Raw genomic sequence first — 19,959 nt, 5'->3', positions numbered from 1 at the left:
ACGTATTATTATTCAGCCAAAATGAGAATTCGTATTTTGGCTATGTTTTTCAACTTAGGTGGTTGAAATTTTAGAAGGACTTGTCGGTGGCCGAGTTGGCGCATCGTTAACGTGAAGTAAAAAACTGCGCAATTTGAGACGGCCACAAAAAATAGAAAACACAGGACAGGCGCAGGCCGTCCTGCGCCTGTCCTGTGTCCTGCGCCTGTCCTGTGTTTTCTCTTTTTTGTAGACGTCTCAAATTGCGCAGTTTGTTGCTTCACATTAAAAATTGAAAGTTTGATTTAGTTCGGTTATTCGGGAAGGACGTCACACCAGGTTCTTATTAACGCGTGCAATTCTTTTCGCCGGTGACTGGATTCGTTTAACTTCAATTGAAGCGCATGGAAACAAGCTTATAAATTGTAAAAATGATTTTTTTCCGTAAGATACAACATTTCCCGTAAAACTTCTGGTATACCTTGTTTGTGATTTCACCAAAGCCTTTGAGGCAAGTCAGGACACTTCACCAGTAGATATTGTCTCCTGCAGTAGTAGCACCTGATTTTAATAGCGGAGCAGTTCTAGGGCTGGCTTTGGCGACTGTCTCTCCTGGTATAGTGTCCGCTCTCTCTGGACTGGTTTACCCATCGCACAAAAACTGATTACCGGTATACAAAAACTTCATCAAAAATAATAGTCCCAGGGTTTTCTCATTTTGATAATGTACGGGTTATAATGCCCCGGAAGAAATGTCTTCTTGTCAATGCGTTTGTGTTTAGAGGTGAAGCCAACTATAAAAAAACATCGGTGTTAGGTTGGTCTTTGTGAGCTGGCTTTTCCAAACGATGTGTTGCACAGTGAATACTGAGGAGGATGAATATTAAAACTGGCTATAATCTAGTATTGCCAAGGCTACACTGAAAAAATTATACGACAAGTGGATGCTACGACAACTCTACTCTTACGCCGAATTATATGCTTTTGTCAAAATTAGTGCACAGTGAAGTCGTAAGCGTTACATAATTATTTCCTGGCCATCTACGCTGGAAGAATGGTTACAGAAAAAGGTTGTACCTGTTGTTATAGAGGACTATCGAGAAGCACATTACATAAATATTAGCTGCTATAACGACCCTAACATTTCGCACCACTGCTTCGGTCTTCATACATCTTCACAAAGTTGAGACACTGAGTTTTTGAATGAGTCTCTATTGCAGATTTAAAATAAAGGTATTGCATTCGGAAGGGAATCTACACGGGCTATCACGCCAATACACGTTTTCCACATACGGATTCAAGTAGAATCAGTACTTCTAATGCTGTACCTGAAAAGCGGTGATGGAAACGAACGTAGACGCCATGCTCTCTGTGCCCAAGTCTTTGGTGGTAACCAGTCCTATCAGGTCGAGGTTGAACTGCTTGAGGACTTCGTGCGACTTGTGGATCGAGCGGGCGAACACATCGAATTGCATCATCTGCCGAGCCATGCCGTTCCACTGGCAGCCCATCCCGGTGAAGACATACCAAAGTGGCCTCCTCTTCCATGGAACCTCTTTGGGGGCCCCCTTGACCGCAGCGTTGGATGTTTCATCGGGCGGTACCTAGGAAAATCCTCTAAAAGGAAACTGCTTCACGTTGGGCTGTCCGACGTTATTTAGAAGCGCGTACGTGGAGTCTGGGTGTGGTCCTTCGACTTGCAGTCTTTCCAACGTGCTCTGCGGAAGAAAGTCATTCCAGAGACATAAGCTACCTCCAAGATTGGTGTACCGAAGGCAGTGCACCTAATGTATCGTGGACAAACATAGTTAAAAGCAGTGCATAAAAAGCTCACATTTGTGGAGCAGAAGATGGTAACCGTAACAATAAACAAAATAACTTTACAGCTTTAAAGCAATGTGCTACTGATGTCGTCGAGCGGTTTCGCGGTCCGGGTAGATTTGACCTTCGTTTGATCGCAGCAACTCCGTGCCTTGCAACGGATCACCTCCCTCACCGGGCCGAGTCCCGCTGACCGAGCGGCGCCGACGGCCGCGTTTGCCCAATAAAGTACAAATAACGACCGCGTTAATCACTGACGCCTCCGTTGCTGGCTTGGCGTATGCGCTCTCCACAGCTGAGTTGTGCCGGGCCGTCTACTCTGAGCGTTCCTCGGGAGATTGAGGCTTTGCACCGTCGCTGGCAAGCGGTATCTGATCACCCCCGTGGCTATTGCCCGACGAGCCGTTCAGCTCGGAAAACACCGGAAGCGGGACCCCGACTGTGGAAAAAGCCAGGGGTTGGACGAATAGTATAAAAATTACCGCTGGATCAAAGGTTCATCAGGTAAAACCAAGACTTCACCAAGCCAAGCATTCGCAAGCCAAGCATTCCCTCTGCATATCCAGGGTTAGCTGAGCTGTGCCGCAGCCATTTTTGTAATTTTCTTTGGATGTATTCATGCACTTACGTCCTTCTAGAATAGAGCACAAAAACTACAGAAAGAAACCTCGTTTTTCATGTGTTTCCGGTCGTAATCCACGATAGTATGCAGTGATGTTTTCAAGCTCACTGTGGGCGAAGCACAGTGTTCTGCACTTATACCTCTTTACCATGAGAGGTTAACACATAAAATAATATATAAAATCGTGCGGCTTGGAATTATTTATGTAATATGTTCCTGTTGGATAAAAATTCGGGTCAGCACAAAGGCCAACATCATATGAGAAATATTCTACCAAACTAAAAGGTCACCTCAAAGCAAGTTTCCGGCAAGAACGCGCATGGCTTAGCGCATACTTACAGCCAGTGCATCTGCATTCCTTCCTGCCATAAGTACAAGCCTGGGAAGGCCAGGCTTAAGACATGGGAGGCTTTTGACGTGTGGTCCTGAGTGCGCTTGCAGGATGGTGTGAACGTTAGTGCCTCCGAAGCCAGATGCATTGATTCCTACAAATGCACCTGGCAAAGGCTTGTTGCGGTCCACCACCTCGATGGTGCCATCAAACAGGGACGAAATGTTTGGGTTGGGTTCCACAAAGTGTATGTCGCCAGCAATGGTTCCTGTTTCCATTGCGAGAATTACTTTCGCCATAGAGCAGATTCCTGAAGTTGAAAAGAAGCAAGGTTACTTTCAAGCCATTGTTTTAGAAAACGTAAGTTTGTAGACAGCAGTTAGGTGATCGGGATAAGTCGGCACTAAGGATAAGCCGACATCCTTCAAATTGTGATGTACGTTCGTGAAGAAGTGACAGGTGCATTTTGCTTTCCAACGTTTCCAGATCAGTATTTGGGCTCGCCTCATGTACCGAATATAACTGCAAATATCAGTGCACATTGTATATACGCATTTATAATTATTTCTTAATGTGTAGACGGTGTGAGAATTTATCCCACAAGCCAGTGCTAGAATTAGGGCTGCGCTTGAATTCGCTAGGAAGGTTCGTTGTTGTTTTTTGCTAACATATAAAGCGCCGAAGTGAGCCGTAATAGCCATAAGACCTAGCGAGCGACAAGGCGTCTTAAAGGATGTGAAGTCAAATTGAAGCCATTCTACGGGCGTTTAGGGCACTATCATTTTTTATCAGCTGAGCTTGGAGAGCAGCAAAACATCCTAACCGATCTGAACAGAAAACCATTTGCAGAAACCAAAGCCCCTAGTCAGGCTTTTCTAGAATTAACATCTTTTGAGAAGCACAAGGTGAAAATGTTACATGCAGAGAAATGAAAACGAACAAAAACGAAAACCAGGACTATTGGATATAACCACGCTTGAGTTAAAGTGTGTGGGGAGTAACTTTGCCCTAATGTGTCTGACAAGAAAGATAAAGTAAACGTTTATAGGTAGGAGTACAGCTGATGGGTACAATTCTGTTTCCGGAAGCAGATACGACCAAGCATGAACTCACAGGGGTGCGCGCGGAAGCACATACACGCGTGAACGCACTGCCACAGAATGTGGAAAGACTGGAATGAATTAAAGAATAAATGTTTTAAACAAGCATTACCCTCTGGCCTGGTCGGGAGAGGGGGGAGTAGTTATGATTTAGGGATCGATAAAGCCCATGATCTGTTGATAAGGAGGTGACCCTACTTCACAAAGGACCAAGGGCCACAGTCCTAGCAGAATTAAAACACGAGGGCAGTAATGAGTAAAAATCAGGGCACGCAGCTATACACGCAACACTCCCATGTTGAGACATGCGCGAACGCAAATGTGCATACCACACAGGAACCAGGGCCTGCACACGCTCTCATACACGCACAAATACGCAATTGCGGACAAAGTCGTCGCCAATCAGCAAACCCGTGGTGAATTCACCCATCAGCAGAATGAAGAGCGGATGCAAAAGCAAAGGGACATGCTGATACCAGCTCAAGATGAACATTGTGGTAATTCCGTGCTTGTTTGGTTAGAGGAGTTTGGTTAGCCATCACCTCTCGTTCCAGCCGTATCAGAAGCGATCCGAGCATGCCATATACTATGGTAGAAATATCTGTTACATTTCTACTGATTGCGTCTGCGATTCAAAATGAACGTCATTCGCTTGCATTTGGGTTTTTGCTCACACAAGCGATCAATTGATTGATCGAACGCGAGCTTTAACGCGTCGACGCCACACCTGGGTCATGAGGCGCGAGGTGTTGGACGACACTGAAATAATTTCGATTACCTGTGTATCTTTAACGTGCCCCGAAATCTCTACACACCTGCGTTTCCGCATTTTGCCTCCATCATAAAAGTAGTCGGAGCCGGCGTCTCTGGAATCAGCAGCATAACGTCTTAGCCAGTGAGCCACCACAGTAGGTGCGCACATAAAAAAATCCTTGGGTTAGCTCTGCTAGATATTGTTACGTAGGTAACGTTAAAGTAAATGTATTAAGTGTTGTGTTTACAAAGACTGAGCTGCCGCGATAACGAAGACAGACACACTCTACGTCTTCTTCTTGGCTGGAACGTAGCAAATGTCCACGGTGGAGTGAAGCAGAGTGCACTTTTCATCTGTGACAAGGAAATTCATGTTGAATTCCAATGGCAGATCCGAAGCACTAATCAGAGCAACCCGCCGGGGTGGCTCAGTGGTTAAGTCGTTGTGCTGCTGAGCACGAGGTCGCGGGTTCGATTCCCGGCCGCGGCGGCCGCTTTTCTGATGGAGGCTAAAAGCAAAAACGCCCGTGTGTACGAGATTTCGGCGCACGTTAAATATCCCCAGTTGGTCAAAATTACTCCGGAGCCCTCCACTACGGCGCGCCTCATCACCTGCGTTGCGTCGGCGAGTTAAACCCCCACAATCAATCAATCACTGAATCAATCAACTTTCAGAACAAATTTTTTGCTCCGTTTGGATCCAACACGTTCCAATGGCAGATCGGCAGCAACAAAATCATGTTCCCGTGGCAGATCGAGAGCGCAATCGCAGCCGAGATATTTCCGTAGTGCAAGAAAAGTTGTTTCCTCGAAATCGGGGAGTTCGCCGAAACTCGCTGGGGGCCTAGTCTCGTCCCGTCCCATCGTCGCCGTCTGTCTCCGCTCTGCACCTCTTTTTGAATCGCCAGGGTGCCCGCCCCGACAAATACACGTAACAGCCACAGTCACAACGAGAAAATAGATGCTGCATGGCGTGTCCGGTTCATGATTGCAACTTAACGAAAGCGAGTGGGGCAGCGGAAACTCGCAATCACTTACGCTGCGGCGGAGCTCGGCGACCGCTCGCCATCTGCTAGGCGACATCAGAAAAATGGAGCAGATTTGTAGTGCGAATACCACTTACCTGAAGCCCCTTCGGCATGTCCAACGTTGCTTTTGACGGAGCCGATCATAAGCGGCCTTTCACGCGGCGACTGGCAAAAGAAACGGCTGATGGCGCCAACCTCTTCAGGATCACCCTTTTTAGTTCCTGTACCATGGACCTCGACATAGCAAACGTCGTGCGGGTCAACATTGGCCTCTGCGTAGGCCTCACGTAAAAGCTTCTCCCGCGCATTTCCTGACGGGTATGTGATCCCTGCGAGATGTAACAGGTACACGATGCCTCAATCGACGTGTTCTAAACGATGCGAATTTTAATTGTGTCTCACCGTGCCGCAACGAACAAGTAAACTGAGGAGAAAAAAAAGAATGAGCCCCCCGGTTAGGTGTATTACGAAAATGGCAGAAGTTTATCTAGTGAAAGATTCTGTGTGTATAGTTTCAAATAACACTACTCTTTTCCTCACATTTCAAAGGCGGATTTGAGGGCCGGTCAAGTGGCCTAATTACGTCGACTTTTCACGGTCTTTTTCAATGTGTAATTATTGGTCATTCAAACAATTATCTTGTGTTATTTACTCTTTTTCGACTTCTTGATTTCAAATGTCTTGTCTCATCTCATCCAATTTTTGATTTCCCAGTCACCGTAAATGTGATTAGACAGAAGCCAATTATAATACACTTTGCATCTTATTTTTTCAAGGGGTAGCTGAAAAATTTGCGAGGACAGCTTCGCAGGTTAAGGCGTAGTTTTACCGTGCAGCACAAAGGCGGAAAAAAAGTACACAATGGCCAGAAACGTTCTTTGCAGCATTAATGCACAAACAGCTTCATAAAATGGCTGAGAAACTATATGAAACAAAGTTTCTGTTTAAACAACGACGAATAACAAGTACAACCACTGGGCATAAACATCAGAAGCAAACACATCAGTGGCACACATCAGATATAAGAAAGCAAAAGTCCTACTTTTCATGGAGCTCTTTTTAAATTTACACATGTAAAAGTTTATAGTATTTCTGCTAACGCACGTACTAAAATTTGTTTCCCACGATGAGTACAGTTTTTGATGACCATCGAGATTTGTGATTTTGCTCTGCTCGAAAGTCGCGTTTGAAAAGCTTTACTTGTCACTGACCAAAGTCAAAATATACAAATGACGTTTCCGGAGCACTACGGCTCCCTTGTTTTACTGGTCACTGAACAAAGTCAAAATATTCAAATGACGTTTCAGGAGCACTACCGGAGCCACAGTGCTTCCCGAAACTCTGATTCCCTTGTTTTACTGGTCACTGACCAAAGTCAAAATATACAAATGATATTTCGGGAGCACTACAGGAGCCACAGTGCTTCCCGAAACTACGGTTCTCTTGTTTTACTGGTCACTGAACATAGTCAAAATATTCAAATGGCGTTTCGGGAGCACTGCGGGAGCCGTAGTGCTCACGAAACGTCATTTGTATATTTTGACTTTGGTCAGTGACCAGTAAAACAAGGAAGCCGTAGTGCTCCCGAAACGTCATTTGTATATTTTGAGTTTGGTCAGTGACCAGTAAACTATTTCAAGCATGTTTCCTGACCAGACGGTATGCCGTCAAACCCCCGACTACGAAAGTGGTGTACTACATCGAAGCTTTCTAGGTCCCAGTGATGGCGTCCGATGTCACTACATATATCCCTGCAAAAAAGCCAACTTTACACTATGGATTTACAGAACGGTGGTGGTGATAAGCGAAGGTTAACGACGGGCCTGAAGAAGAAAACGCTTTCTGAGGTCAGCAGTGAAACCGCGTCTCTCGTGTGATGAAGCAGATGTTTTGATAGCGCCACTTCGATACGGCCGAAGCCGTTTGGATGTTGAACTTTTGCTGTCATTCACTTTGCACGAGACACATGTTCGCGTAAGGACGAACTGTGTCTTATGAATGGGGCTTAGTTTTTTTTTGCAACTTGGCATCTATATTTAAGCTGTCGCTATTTTTAATTTGAGTGAGGTTCTAACAATGTCCACGCTTGTAACTGTAGGGGGTTTAACCTTGATCACTGTTGGGATGTATAGGGAGAGGCCGCATTTTCTGGGATATTGTAGGTATTTATCATTTCTTAAACTACCTGTTCATTGAATTTTTATTGTTCTATAATCAACTTACCTTTCCAACATCACTTTGTTCCCACGTTAATACGGGGTTGTAAGCAATTGTTACCAAAAATATATCGTGAAGACTTAAGCAAAGTGCGTCACGTAAACAATTGGGGCGAAATTCTGAACTGATTTTTGACTTCCCCAACATTTCACAATATTTCTACTCAATTAGACTTTTATAGATAGGAACAACAAAGAATAGTTTGTCAGCTGTAATTACTACTGGGCGCCTGCTGGAAAGTAATGCACCCGACACAAGTTGATGCCCCAATAATTTCGACTCTATAGTACCCTAATACCAGAGCCTCTAATACATACGGGGGAAAATTACTTGTTATTGTTTTTTTAATCATTGTTGCACACCTCATGCCCAGATGGCAGCTATCATTCAAGGTGCATAAAATTGACTCAGATTAGAAGCTGCACATGCAGTGTTAGCTCACGAATGACAGGGCTGACAGCTTCAACCTTCAACAAGCACGTCAAGTCGACAATGCGCAAAGTTAAAACCTCAGTGAACTGTTGAAACGGGAAGCTCTAATGCAAAAAACGGAAGAGAGACCGATAGATGAAATAGAGTTTTGTAGCCCAAAATGCAACGCAACCATTAGCTGGCATTTCACCTAACCCAAAAAGGACCCTACGCTACTTTCATGCCAAGTGACGTAATTTTGTTGCCGAAAAATGTTGCGGCGCCGCATTATTCCCAGTTTCCCGGCGTAGTATAACGGCGTCCTAGCCAGAACGGCCTGAATGATGCTGCGCTAAATCCAATATAAGAGAAGGAAAGCCTTACCTTCTGTTTTGTAGCCGTCCGCGTTGGAACTGATGTCGACCAACTTTGCGTATACTCGACGGGCCTTGGACCCCACTTGTACAAAGAAAGCGCCCACAGCCTCACTTCTGACGAAGCCATCAGCTGTAGCAAGAGAGCCGAATTCCTGTATTTAGCAAGCTCTTGCTTCAAGAAGTGCATATTTTGTTTCATGTTTTAGAACGGTTACTACGTATATGGCATCGCCTACGTAGCATGCCGCGTAAGAAAAACGTGCCGTACTCAGAGTAGCGTCGCCGTAATATAAAATATTATAGACAAATGGGGCTTTAGAACACAAACAAAAACACCATTTTTGCAATATATTGTACGACCTGTTCCCAAATCAACTTTTACTACAACTTACCGTACGAGGTTGATCAACTCTTCATCTTATTGGGATCAAAAATTCAAATGGGGCGAGCACAAAAAAAAAACTTCCTTAGGGAGAGTACTGACAATGTTCCAAAGAAAAAAAAATATTACATCCGTTTCCCGCAAGTACGAAGTAGACAGAGACCACAAAATACTTTGAAGTACATTGAATTTTGCTGCCGTCCACGAAATGTCTATTTTGGATTGCCTTGATAGTTTCTTTGATTAATTTATGGTGCTTTATAACAATGGCTTTGACACTGATAGGTTACGGTAGTTCTTTTGGAACGTTGTGGCGAAGTGCATAGTCAGCTACGTACACGGGATTACCAAATACATTCGATAAAACAATCCTTTGGTTACCTGAGAAATTATTCGTGGAAAAAGAAAACTAGAACACACAAAAAAAATCTTGGGCGAGAAATCGTACGCCTGAAAGAGCAGCTTGCATTACTCCAATGAGACAGGAACTGAAACGTCTGATCAAGAAATCCAGGGATAAGTTTGTCAATAGGACGTTGACTAAATATCTGAAGGAGGCGCCTTCGAAGTTCTGGCGCTATATACCTCCCCCGGCAAGCTCCCAGAAGCTACCGGAAATTACTCAACAACGAGTTTATGATTTCAACTTCTTTTTTGCTTCGGTGTTCAGTAATTTCAGTGGTATTATGCCCGCGTTTTCTGAGTCATCAATTCAGCAGCCGATTGAGGATGTAGTAATTAGTAAAGAGGGTGTCCTAAACCTTTTACTTAAAGGGGCACTGACACAAAATTTTGAAGGCGAGATAACTTCGGAGATAGATTGGTGGGAACACATATACATCATCTGCAAAATATCAGCGGTGAATACAGCCTAGAACATATTTAAAATCAATTTTGAAGAGTGCGAAACGCAACCGAGCGGCCAGCAGAGGACCACGCGCAAGTGTAAATAAACAACATCCAAACACGTCACGAGTTTGTGTTTGCCGCTTCCGCACTGCCGGCTCGCCGCTCCAATCGGAGGGCCGGAGGGCGGAGCTTCTGCTCTCGAGAACGAACGACCCGATCGTTGGCGGCGGAGGCGCCGTGATTTCGTCAGCTCATCGGGCAGCTGGCCGCGACCAAAGTTCTACAGCGATTCCAGGCACTCTGTTTCTATTACTGTTTATTACCATTGGATGCGGAAACGCGCCGGAGGCACGAAAAGCCCACTGAGCAAGCCGCACGGTCGCTGTGCAGGCGGCGGCCACGGCCGCGAAGTGGCCCACGCCGGCGCAGGTAGCTCGAGTGATAGCTTGTTACCGCTGCACGAAATTGTCCCCAAGTCCCGACCATGGTGGCTTACATGAGAAAGGAGTTAATGATGCCATGGCGGGTTGCATTAAAAATTGTCATCCGCACCGCTTACGAGAGCGGCACTCGAATATCCGCCGCAGTGCTAAGCCGAACACATCTGTAGGCGGACCTGTAGGCAGACCGGCCGGCTGCTCCCAGCGCGCGTCTTGCCACCCACCATCTCGAGCGTCGCGCGTCGTTCGTTAGCCGCGGTAGCATTTGCACTCGCAGCGCCTGCGTCACATCCACGGTCGCTTTTTAATTAGGCGCCTCACGAGATCAGTACGGGGGGGCATTCGCAGAAACTGCCGTCGATGCGGATTCGACAGTGCTACGGCGGCTCTGCTCTGTAACTGTGATATCCTTCCGATGGTCACGTGGTCAGCTTTGTTCACACAAAATCCACAAAATCCATCGTTTCGCGGCACTCGCTGAAACCGAAACTGTGACTGGCCGCATTGAAAATGCCTCTAATTAAACAATCGTCGCACGCTGAAGCAAATGAGGTTTCTACAGGTTATAAGTAGGTCACTAGCTACTTATCGCAACAAAAAAAAACAAGATGCAAAATTTTTGTGTCAGTGCCCCTTTAATATAAATACAAGAAAAAAGCCCTGGCCTGATGGTATACCAAACAACTTTCCCTCGACCCTGCGCAGTTGTTCTTTCCCATCAGCGTGGAAGCGAGCGAAGTTTAACCCTGTCCACAAAAGTGGCTCTCTTTTGGACGAGTGCAACTACTGTCCTATTTCGCTTATCAGCACATGCTGAATGTTACTCGAGCATGATGGCTTACCATGATGCGCACAATTGTTTGTTGCTTGTTTACGTCATTTGAAAAGAATCTGAAGCGTCTGTTTTCCTGAATAGCAGTGCCGAAGGAACTTCGCTTAGTTATTGTGTGCTTGTGTGCTTTTTGTTGGTGGCATGAAACTGCAATACTTGTTTTTTAGATGCACGTTTCCGGAGCGGTGCAAGAGTGCCGCCTCAAATGCGTCACGTACTGTTTTCGCGTGTGCATTGCACGCATGCGTGTTCTATTTTTATCCATAACTTCGAGCATCGGCTCGCCACACCATCGAGGAATTTTCTTCTAACCTGTAATGTACTTTTTTTTACTAATTTTTTGTATTTACACCTTGTAACGGTCCACTTCTTGGCTAACAGTATTAATAAATGAAATAAAATAAATTAACCAAAATTCAAATTAAACAAAAAGTGAGAATGGAATCCCTGTCCCTCCGAAGCGACCCTGCTTTCTCGATTTTGTTCAGAATGCCGACTTTCGTCGCTGCGCTGAGCGTACGCATGATAGCTGGAATTCGAAGCCTTGATGCGTCCACATCACAGACTGCCCACACGGCGTTGTACGCAACAAACAAGGTTGATGACCTTAAAAGGTGACATGTGTCAGCGGGCGCCAGCCTCGACTGAGTAGCACTGCCGTGATATAAACTGTGGTGCTGCCCCAGTTCTGACGGCGACAACATCAGTAGAGGACATGGTGCAGTTTTTGCGCTGTAAAATGTTAAAGTGTATCGTTGAAAGAAGGTCATCTCGATTGTTTTTATTAAAAAATAGCTTCCTATCAATCGGCATAATGGGTTGCAGCTTCAAATTATTGACCATTTTTTAGTTTTTCACGTGCAAAATATTTCAGACCAGTATATCACATTTAAATAGCAGAATGTAGTAATTAGGAGAATTCAAATCTTCGAGAGACTGCCGTGACAGCTTTTTCCATGGTCACTGCTTTTTTAATTGTATTGTTTCTCCGATTTGCACTTACACGAAACATTTAGAAAAAGCAGTATCTCCAGCACAACAGTGCAGCTAACTGGGAACTTACCGTTGGCATCGAAGACCTTGCACTTTCCTTCTGGGGAAAGCATGGTCATACGGTGCAGCGCTACTGAAGAGGCAGGGTTGAAAACAAAGTTGCTTCCTCCCACAATAGCCGCGTCGCATTTCCCGGAACGAATCGCCAGCACAGCGTGGTTGAGGGCAGTCATTGTAGAAGCGCAGGCTGTGTCGACAGTTTCGCTTGGCCCTGAGTAATACATGATCCCAATGTAGAAGTGAGGCGAATACATGTTCAGAGCAGCAAGTAGTGGTACAGGTGCAGCACCTGCGTTTGCGTCGTGCAAGACCTGACAAGTTACTTTAGGCTGTTCACTCGCGCGTCCTGCCCTCTGATTATTCAGAGCGCAGGCCGTGCTCTGAATTGGTTGGGCAAAATTCATTATTGGTTGGGAAAAATTCCTCCACCTTTGGAGAAGGGCAATGTTTATCTGCGTAGTTATTCGCTTCTAAGGAACTCTTTGTTAGTAGGGGAGAAAAAGCACTGCTCTTGAATACACGTCCCTCGACGGAGTTTCCCTTCAAAAGGGACGTACTCCTACCCATATTCCGGCATCAGCGAAAGGGATTTTCGACTGATATAGGTTGTCTACAGGTGTATTCCGGACAAGGGATCAGAGGTTTCAAGTGCGGACCAGAGCACATCAAGAGGTTTCCAAAGTAAGCCTGATAAAATAAGGATCAGATTTCCGCAGTGTTCAAAAGCTTTGCGGAAATTGCGGTCGTGGATGGGTGGTGGTTTCCACAGATGTAGTGAGCGCACCTTGAAGTTTAGCTTTCACAAAAACTGTAACCTCCCTACCCCTAAACTTGGGTTTTTGCAAGTCATGCTCAATAGTTTTACCGCCCTACCCGAACATAACCAGTGGGGTGGACGCATTTTATACAAGAAAATCATCAACACAACATTAAGAGAGGACAGAAGTTTTAACGCAATCTATCTTGAACTTGTTTCGTGGAAGAGAAATCCTAAATAGTTTCAATCCTAGCAGAGGATTTCTGTGGTAGTTTTTTGATGAGCTGGTATAAGGTATTTGTAACAGTAGTGTAGTGATTAAACTTCCAAAAGGATATGGGGGCATGGAATACAACAGTTGTTATGTAGGGCAAGCCATGTGTCCGAAAGGTTATGGAAATTCTGTATTCACACATGTTCTGTTTAGTTGGACTGACCGCCAACGCCATCATATATGAGATAATGTTTATGAAGAAAAAAGTCGCTATTATTTTTCCACAGTGAATGAATGTCAAGATCTAAAAAAGGGGTTGCGGCAAGCGAGATAGGGCGCACCAAATCTTCATTGCTCGGGTGGCAAAAAATTTAGTATTTAGGTTTGTAGAAGGACGAAACAACAAACTTCCAGCATTACAACGCTTACGCGTACATCAACAGAAATGTCCAGATTTGATCCCAAGAAATTTCTTATGCTTGTTAATTACCATGGCACAGTTTTAAGATCAAAGCACACATATCACAGTGACGGCAAGTGTTCCACATACATATGTAGCAGAAGAATTTTGAATCTCGAGGAGAGTCGCCGAAACAAGCTCGCGTGCGGCGGTGACGGAGAAGAGAAAGCTGCTTTATAGTGAAGCAGTGTACCTCTAACCATCCAAGGTAATTTTTGGATCGGCGGCAGCACAGCACTCCCAGGGCTGCACAAACTGGCTACACAAACATACATCGCCGGCTACTACTGGCAACCAGGGAGGCCCGGGCTACACAAACTTCTGGCACCGCCAGGGGTCGAACCTGGGCCCGCGTGGAGGAAAAAAAATTCGCGCGTCTCCACGAAGTGAATAATGACGAGTGGGCGAAGCACTGGGGATAGGTCTTACCGTAATTCACAGGTGAGAGGTCTTACTTCTGCTAAAACTATTTGAATCCAATCCAATTCATTCCCATTTAATCCAATTCAATCGAATACACTCCAATACAGGGCTCCTCGCACATGCGCAGCACGGCTCTCCTGGAGCACTCTCTCTCTCTCTCTCTCTCTCTAGCCTTTTGTGAACCTTTTATTTTGTTCTTGTTGACCTTTTGTGAACCTTCACAGATGATTCGATTTACACTGTGCTGTGCCGTGAGCACGGACGCTGGACGGTCAAGCTTCGGCCTTAAGGTGCCTCGTCCCTAAAAAAGCGAGAGCCCGTCGTTGTACCGACTAACCTACGCACAGACGAGTAGAAGGAGGAGACAGGCGGTTGTTTGGATTCAGCGTTGGGGAAAAGGGGCGGGGGGGACTTTTGCCGATGAAGAATTAAACAAGAGTGAGGGGGTAGCGGTGGGAGAGTTCGCGTCAAACACGGGCGCGTCGCCCTCTTTCTCACCCTTTCAAATACGCTGAAAGTGTGCCGAGAGAAACGGCGCGTTGCAAACTGCGCACTAAGATGCGGGCACGTGCGACATGAAAGCAAGGAAAAAAAGAGCAGAACTCCCGCATGTGCTGTTCTGGCAATGGGCGCATTAGCAGTACGAAGGCGGGAAATTTGAATTGCATTGGATAAACCTGCGTTCAAATGATCAATACAGGAGTGCGACATGGAGGCGGAGAGTGTGATGGGGGGTAGCAGTGAGCGGATGACACGTGTGTGGATTCAAGTGACACCGCGTGGGTAATAGCGTGGGTTGTGGGTGCCGTTTACAGCTCAGTCCAGCCACCTTCACAGCGTGAATTGGAGCCAATTTTTTACCGGAGCTTGGTTTCCGCAATCATTGGCCGGTGCCTCGGTAGCTGATCCCGGCATGTAAGGCGCAATAGGCTCATTTTACGATTGGCCTCCGTTCATGGGCTCGTTCCCTCAGTAATGCATGGTGATAATTAGAGCGTCGGCTAATTGAAGCCTATTTTCGAAATTTTACGAGCGAAAGCTGTCAATTAGGACTCTAGTTTTTACTCGCAACCCTAGATGTACACTAGTTTATATATCCCGTGTCTTCGATTTGGCTGCCTTCGCTGAACTTATTCAGGCCGGGCCAAATTCGACTCATCAATTTGTGACAGAAGCCTGGGGCGCCAGCATTTTTTACTTCGACTTGCCAACGGTTCAGGGAGTGCAAGTTGAGTTGATAACTCCCTGCACGCCCCAGAAAGTATGCGCAGGACCGATTCTTTCGTGGCGGCATTTATGCTGCTATTGTGAACTGGTTCAGAATGTTGAGGCCAAATCGAGGGAAACTATGAGTGCTACATTAGGTGCTGCGTCTCGATCTCTGTTTGTACCAACAGAATGTCCTGCGTTTCATGGCTCATGGCTTTTCAAAGCAGCGAAAAAACATTGGAAACAGTTTTTAGGGAGCAACAATGTGAAAATAACTCAAACCAAGCACGCAAACAAATCGCATGCGGAGTGGAGGATGCTGGGAGCGGGCGCGTGCACCGGCACGTCTGCTTCTGCTATCTCACCTATGTCACGTCCGGCCACCACTAATGGCGACATTTTTTATTGTAGATTTCGAAAACGCCGATTTCTACAAGCCACTGGCGTGACGCACTTTCTTATTTTGAGGACAGACGACCAGCTGCTCGACTTAATCTACTCCGTCTTATATATATTTTTCGAGACTAGAATTAAAGCCGGAAACTTACATAATAAAACATTCTTCCAGGCCTTCCTGTCACAAACGCAGCTGCAACATTAAGCCAATCTTCGCCAGAACTAATATTTAAAAACACTATTTTTCCCGAAATAAATACCTCAGTGCAATTCGTTGCCCCGAAACTAAACTCTACTTTCCGTTCCAACGTGAAATGCGCTTTGCTTCTTGAATTTCACAATACTTCTTTCATTTACCATGGTGTATGCTAAGAGTGTGGTGCTTTGATTTTGGGTTGTGTTGCAGTGAGTGTACTCTTCCTTGTGAAATCGCGGAAAATTTGATGATGATTGACATATCATTCCATCATTTTATGTATCTTAGTAACAATGTTGCTGTAACTTTGTTGTACCTTTGTTTTAAGTTTGAACTTGCTTTACCTTTCCTGCTTGGACCCTAATTGATTCGCATTATGTGTAAATAAAATAAATAAATCAAATAAAAAACGTTGCGCTCTACGTTTGTGTCATTTTAATGGGTACTAAAAAATTACAGTATTTTTACGTTTTCAAAAAATATCAGTAAGGTTGGTACTGAAGGACATAAAAAAAGAAAAGGTATTTACCGTGGAAGTCAAAAGAGTATGAGATGCGGTTAGAGAACATCGAGAGGCTGGAGCCGAGCATAGAGTAACCTTCGGTTTCGTCGGCTCCCAAGTACGGCTGTGCACCGGCCATCCCCGACACAGAGCAGCCGACGAAGACGCCTATCTTTTGCCCGCGTAATGTTACCGGATCGTAGCCGGCGTCAAAGATAGCCTCGTATGACGTCTCCAGCAAGAGCCTTAGCTGAGGGTCCATCACTTGTGCCTGCTTAGCGAGCACGCCGAAGAACTGGGCGTCGAACTTGGAAAGGTCTCGGATCGTGCCCATGCGGTCCGGGAGGCCCATGAAACCTGAGATGGTCAATATCACACCGCTTCTATGAGAACTGTATCTGAGTATACTGTCGTCTACACTTTTTTAGAAAGCCGGCAGTGCATTTTTGCCCAACGCAAGGAGCACCGACCTACAAGCATTGTTGCATAACTGACGCATCATTTGTGGCTAGCAGTTTCGCATATATATTGATAACGCATTAATTCACGAGTGAAGACACGAAAGGCAGCATTAAGAGCTTCAAAAATAACCTCTGCCGGATAACGGCACAAGGCAATAGCTGGGTGTGTTATTATCTTTCCTTTTTAAAATTCCGTGGTGCGCTTCTACATTTCTGAAGGAGCACCGACTTATTTGCATTGCTGAATTTCCCGCAATTTTTCTCTCGCATTTTTTCGTAACAATAGCTCACTTTTTCAACCACTGCATAAGGCGGAAAGGGTTTAATAGAGCTTCCAAACTACCCTTTCCTGGAGTGAGACATTGAAAAAAGGGACCCTGCAACTCGTGTTTCAACTTGCTTTTGAAGCCAAATGGCGTTCACAGCATTATCTAAAAGGACATTCAGTACATAGAATACGGACCACGAAGAACCTCAGAAAAAAATTAGCTCCTTGAGCCCATCAGACAATGAATAACACGCGCAAATATATTCGCTCTTTTTCGGTTGCGCCATTGTTTGCGGACTTGAGTAGCGTGACTAGAGCTATATCACGGCTATTGGCAGGCTTCTTTTTAGTTTCAGCAATAAAGACGTTGGGCAGTTACTTTTAAAAAAATCCGCCGAAAGAAGGGAGACCTTCTCTACCGCCAAATAACGCAGTGCCATTCGGTGCTTGCGATAACTATAGCTTTTGCAGTGCTTGCTGGCACGAAAGCAAGACTGAAAGCGTTCATTAGAAGTGTTGCAACGTCTGTTTATTGTTCCCAACAGATAGCGGTGAGAACCGTTTTTAGCCGCTGAAAACCTGCATTTGCGCCTGCATATTGCCTACTTTTAAAACAGTTTTGCTTGTGCTATCTTCCGGACATGCCAGAATTCAGCTGGCAATGCATCTTTCTTGTTTCTCTGATGCGAACTGCGGTTGCTGTAACTGCCCTTCTCTAAGAAAATAGCCGTGTTCGTTTTTTTAATACGCAGATCCACCTAACGTGAATTTCCGAAACAAGCAGAGGTTTGTTACCGGAGCTAAATGTAACGCCGTCAAAGCAATTATATGATATATTTTACACGTCAGCTAGGGGAAGTGTATGGCCACAAGTAAAGAAAAGTTATGCCGTGAATTTGAGGGGTGATAAGTTTGAATTTGGCTCATATTGAATTGAGAAACTCAAGTTGATGCGGCATTCTCGTGAAAACATTATTTAAATTAACTATCAAGCATGGTGCGATCGTGGTTTGGTGGAAAAGGCACTAAAAATATGCAACAGGGCTTCAAGAATCCTAGAACTATACCAGAAGAGCAGGTGAGTGCTCCTAGCACCATTAGCAGCTGTTTTCACATTTTTCCCTAAGATATGTTTCTCGGGCACACTTGAAGGGACTCATGAAGTAAGCGAGCTCTTCATGGCTTTGCCATGAATTTTCTGAACGCTTCACAATAAGGCTGCTGATTTCGTCCTCGTCACCTTAATGAAGTGGTTCGTATTGTCAGAGGCAAAGAGTGGAGATTTGTTACTGCTTGTAAGCAGCGGCTGTTTAGATGTGTAATAAAATGGGAAATATTGGGTTAACAAATAAATACAACAAAGTTATTTCGTAGAGACGGGTGAGAAGAAATTAAATCATTGTTTGACATCCCTAAATTTCCTTTCGTTCATATCCGTTCACTTCGTCATTGACATCTGGGGTCAGATATTTCGCCGATCTCCTAATGGTCGTCTAAAGTCATGATAAGAGAGCTCCAAAAAGCAAAACAAAATCCAGAAACACCTACGAAACAGTCTCAACAGTTACGCCAAACGAAAACTCCCATTGGGCAAATGGATTTCGCTCATTTTGATCCGTGAAACAGCAGAATCTGCCTCCTTTTCAAAACGAACTACGATTTGCGTACACGTTTTCAGGACGTTATCTGAACTACATTCTTGCAACCCGTTTGTGAGGGGAAAGTTGTCGAGTATTTCTCGACAATGCCGCTTCATCCGACTCAGTTTCTGTTTCTGGATACGGCTCATTTCGAAAAAAAACGCCTGAAATGGCAAACAAGATCGTTTTTAACATTTTCGGTGGGATGCTCGCACTTCCCGCGGCCATAGCCGACACATGATGTAGGACAGTTGCAGGATCATCATATGAGTGCACAATACCAAGAGTCGTCTTCCTCTTTTCCTGCCGTCCAATCATTCTGTATGGAAGCATAAACACTTTCTCACGAGACAAACTTTCTAGGCTCTTATTCAATTATTTTTGACCATCCTAAATACGAGGGGTGCATGTTTTAGCCCGCTTTCCTGAGTGTGTGTCAAATAAAACGCGTGCATGCTTACAAGCTTACCACTATATAATGGCACTTAAAAATACACAAAAGTTTGATTAGGCTGACTTAGCCTAACTCAACACGGTAATTTATTGCAATCTTTTCTAAGGGCATTTTGGGCGATAAAGGGCACACTATATTGCAATTCAGAGCTAACGTAAATTGCACCAACGGTATTGCAAAAACAATTCTGTTGACCCAGCGCACAAAACAACCAATGGCCGAAGGTATATAGAGGGTTCGCGTTTATTGCAAAGGGTGGCATGGCTTTCGTTGTACTCGAACAGCCGCAATTAGTTACCACAATTCTGTCTGTCTTCTTTAAAGAAACCGTTCATTCGAAGAATAGCTTTATTTTTTGTTCCGGACAGAACAGTCTGTTTGGTTTAATTTAAATACATCAAAATGCAACTTTAGCTTTGTTCAGCCCCACGACATCTCTATTGCGTTCAGACACCTTTAAGATACATTTCCCTTTTTCCTAATCTACAGCTTTCGCGGCACCCCCAATATATTCTTTTGCGTGCTGCATACAGGAAAGATACACGTACGTCTACTGGCCGCTTTCGGCTTACATTCACTCACCTAGGGGCCATCGGGAACCGTCGTCGGTGACGAAGTCATCGCCCCTGTAGAGTTTTTCTCCGAACTCACTCAGGCTGTCCGCTTGAGGAAAGCGAGCCGAAAAGCCACTGATAACAATATCGTCATCAGACATAGTTGCCTGCAAGGATCAATAATATTAACTTATGTTAAGGCATGAAACGAACTACCAAAGACACACCCG

At 45.0% G+C, this 19,959-nt stretch overlaps 2 protein-coding genes across 2 annotated transcripts in view; one reads left to right on the top strand and one right to left on the bottom strand.

The window, feature by feature from the left end:
• Positions 1-19,959, top strand: part of LOC144138025 (uncharacterized) — a 490,339-nt gene that overhangs the window by 21,382 nt on the left and 448,998 nt on the right. The window lies entirely within an intron of this gene.
• Positions 1-19,959, bottom strand: part of LOC144139625 (fatty acid synthase-like) — a 30,209-nt gene that overhangs the window by 9,487 nt on the left and 763 nt on the right. Inside the window, exons 2-8 of the mRNA XM_077671921.1 lie at positions 19,758-19,896; positions 16,380-16,709; positions 12,206-12,406; positions 8,647-8,769; positions 5,730-5,963; positions 2,762-3,063; positions 1,308-1,583 (exon numbers count right to left, since the gene is read on the bottom strand). Of these exons, the coding sequence (XP_077528047.1) occupies positions 1,308-1,583; positions 2,762-3,063; positions 5,730-5,963; positions 8,647-8,769; positions 12,206-12,406; positions 16,380-16,709; positions 19,758-19,890 (1,599 nt within the window). The 5' untranslated portion in view covers positions 19,891-19,896. The remainder of the gene's footprint in view (positions 1-1,307; positions 1,584-2,761; positions 3,064-5,729; positions 5,964-8,646; positions 8,770-12,205; positions 12,407-16,379; positions 16,710-19,757; positions 19,897-19,959) is intronic.

The sequence above is a fragment of the Haemaphysalis longicornis genome, unplaced genomic scaffold (assembly GCF_048455015.1).
Source record: "Haemaphysalis longicornis isolate Haplotype H1 unplaced genomic scaffold, Haemaphysalis longicornis Haplotype H1 scaffold_5, whole genome shotgun sequence".
NCBI classification, from domain to species: Eukaryota; Metazoa; Arthropoda; class Arachnida; order Ixodida; family Ixodidae; genus Haemaphysalis; species Haemaphysalis longicornis.
This window is presented reverse-complemented; position numbering and strand designations above follow the sequence as displayed.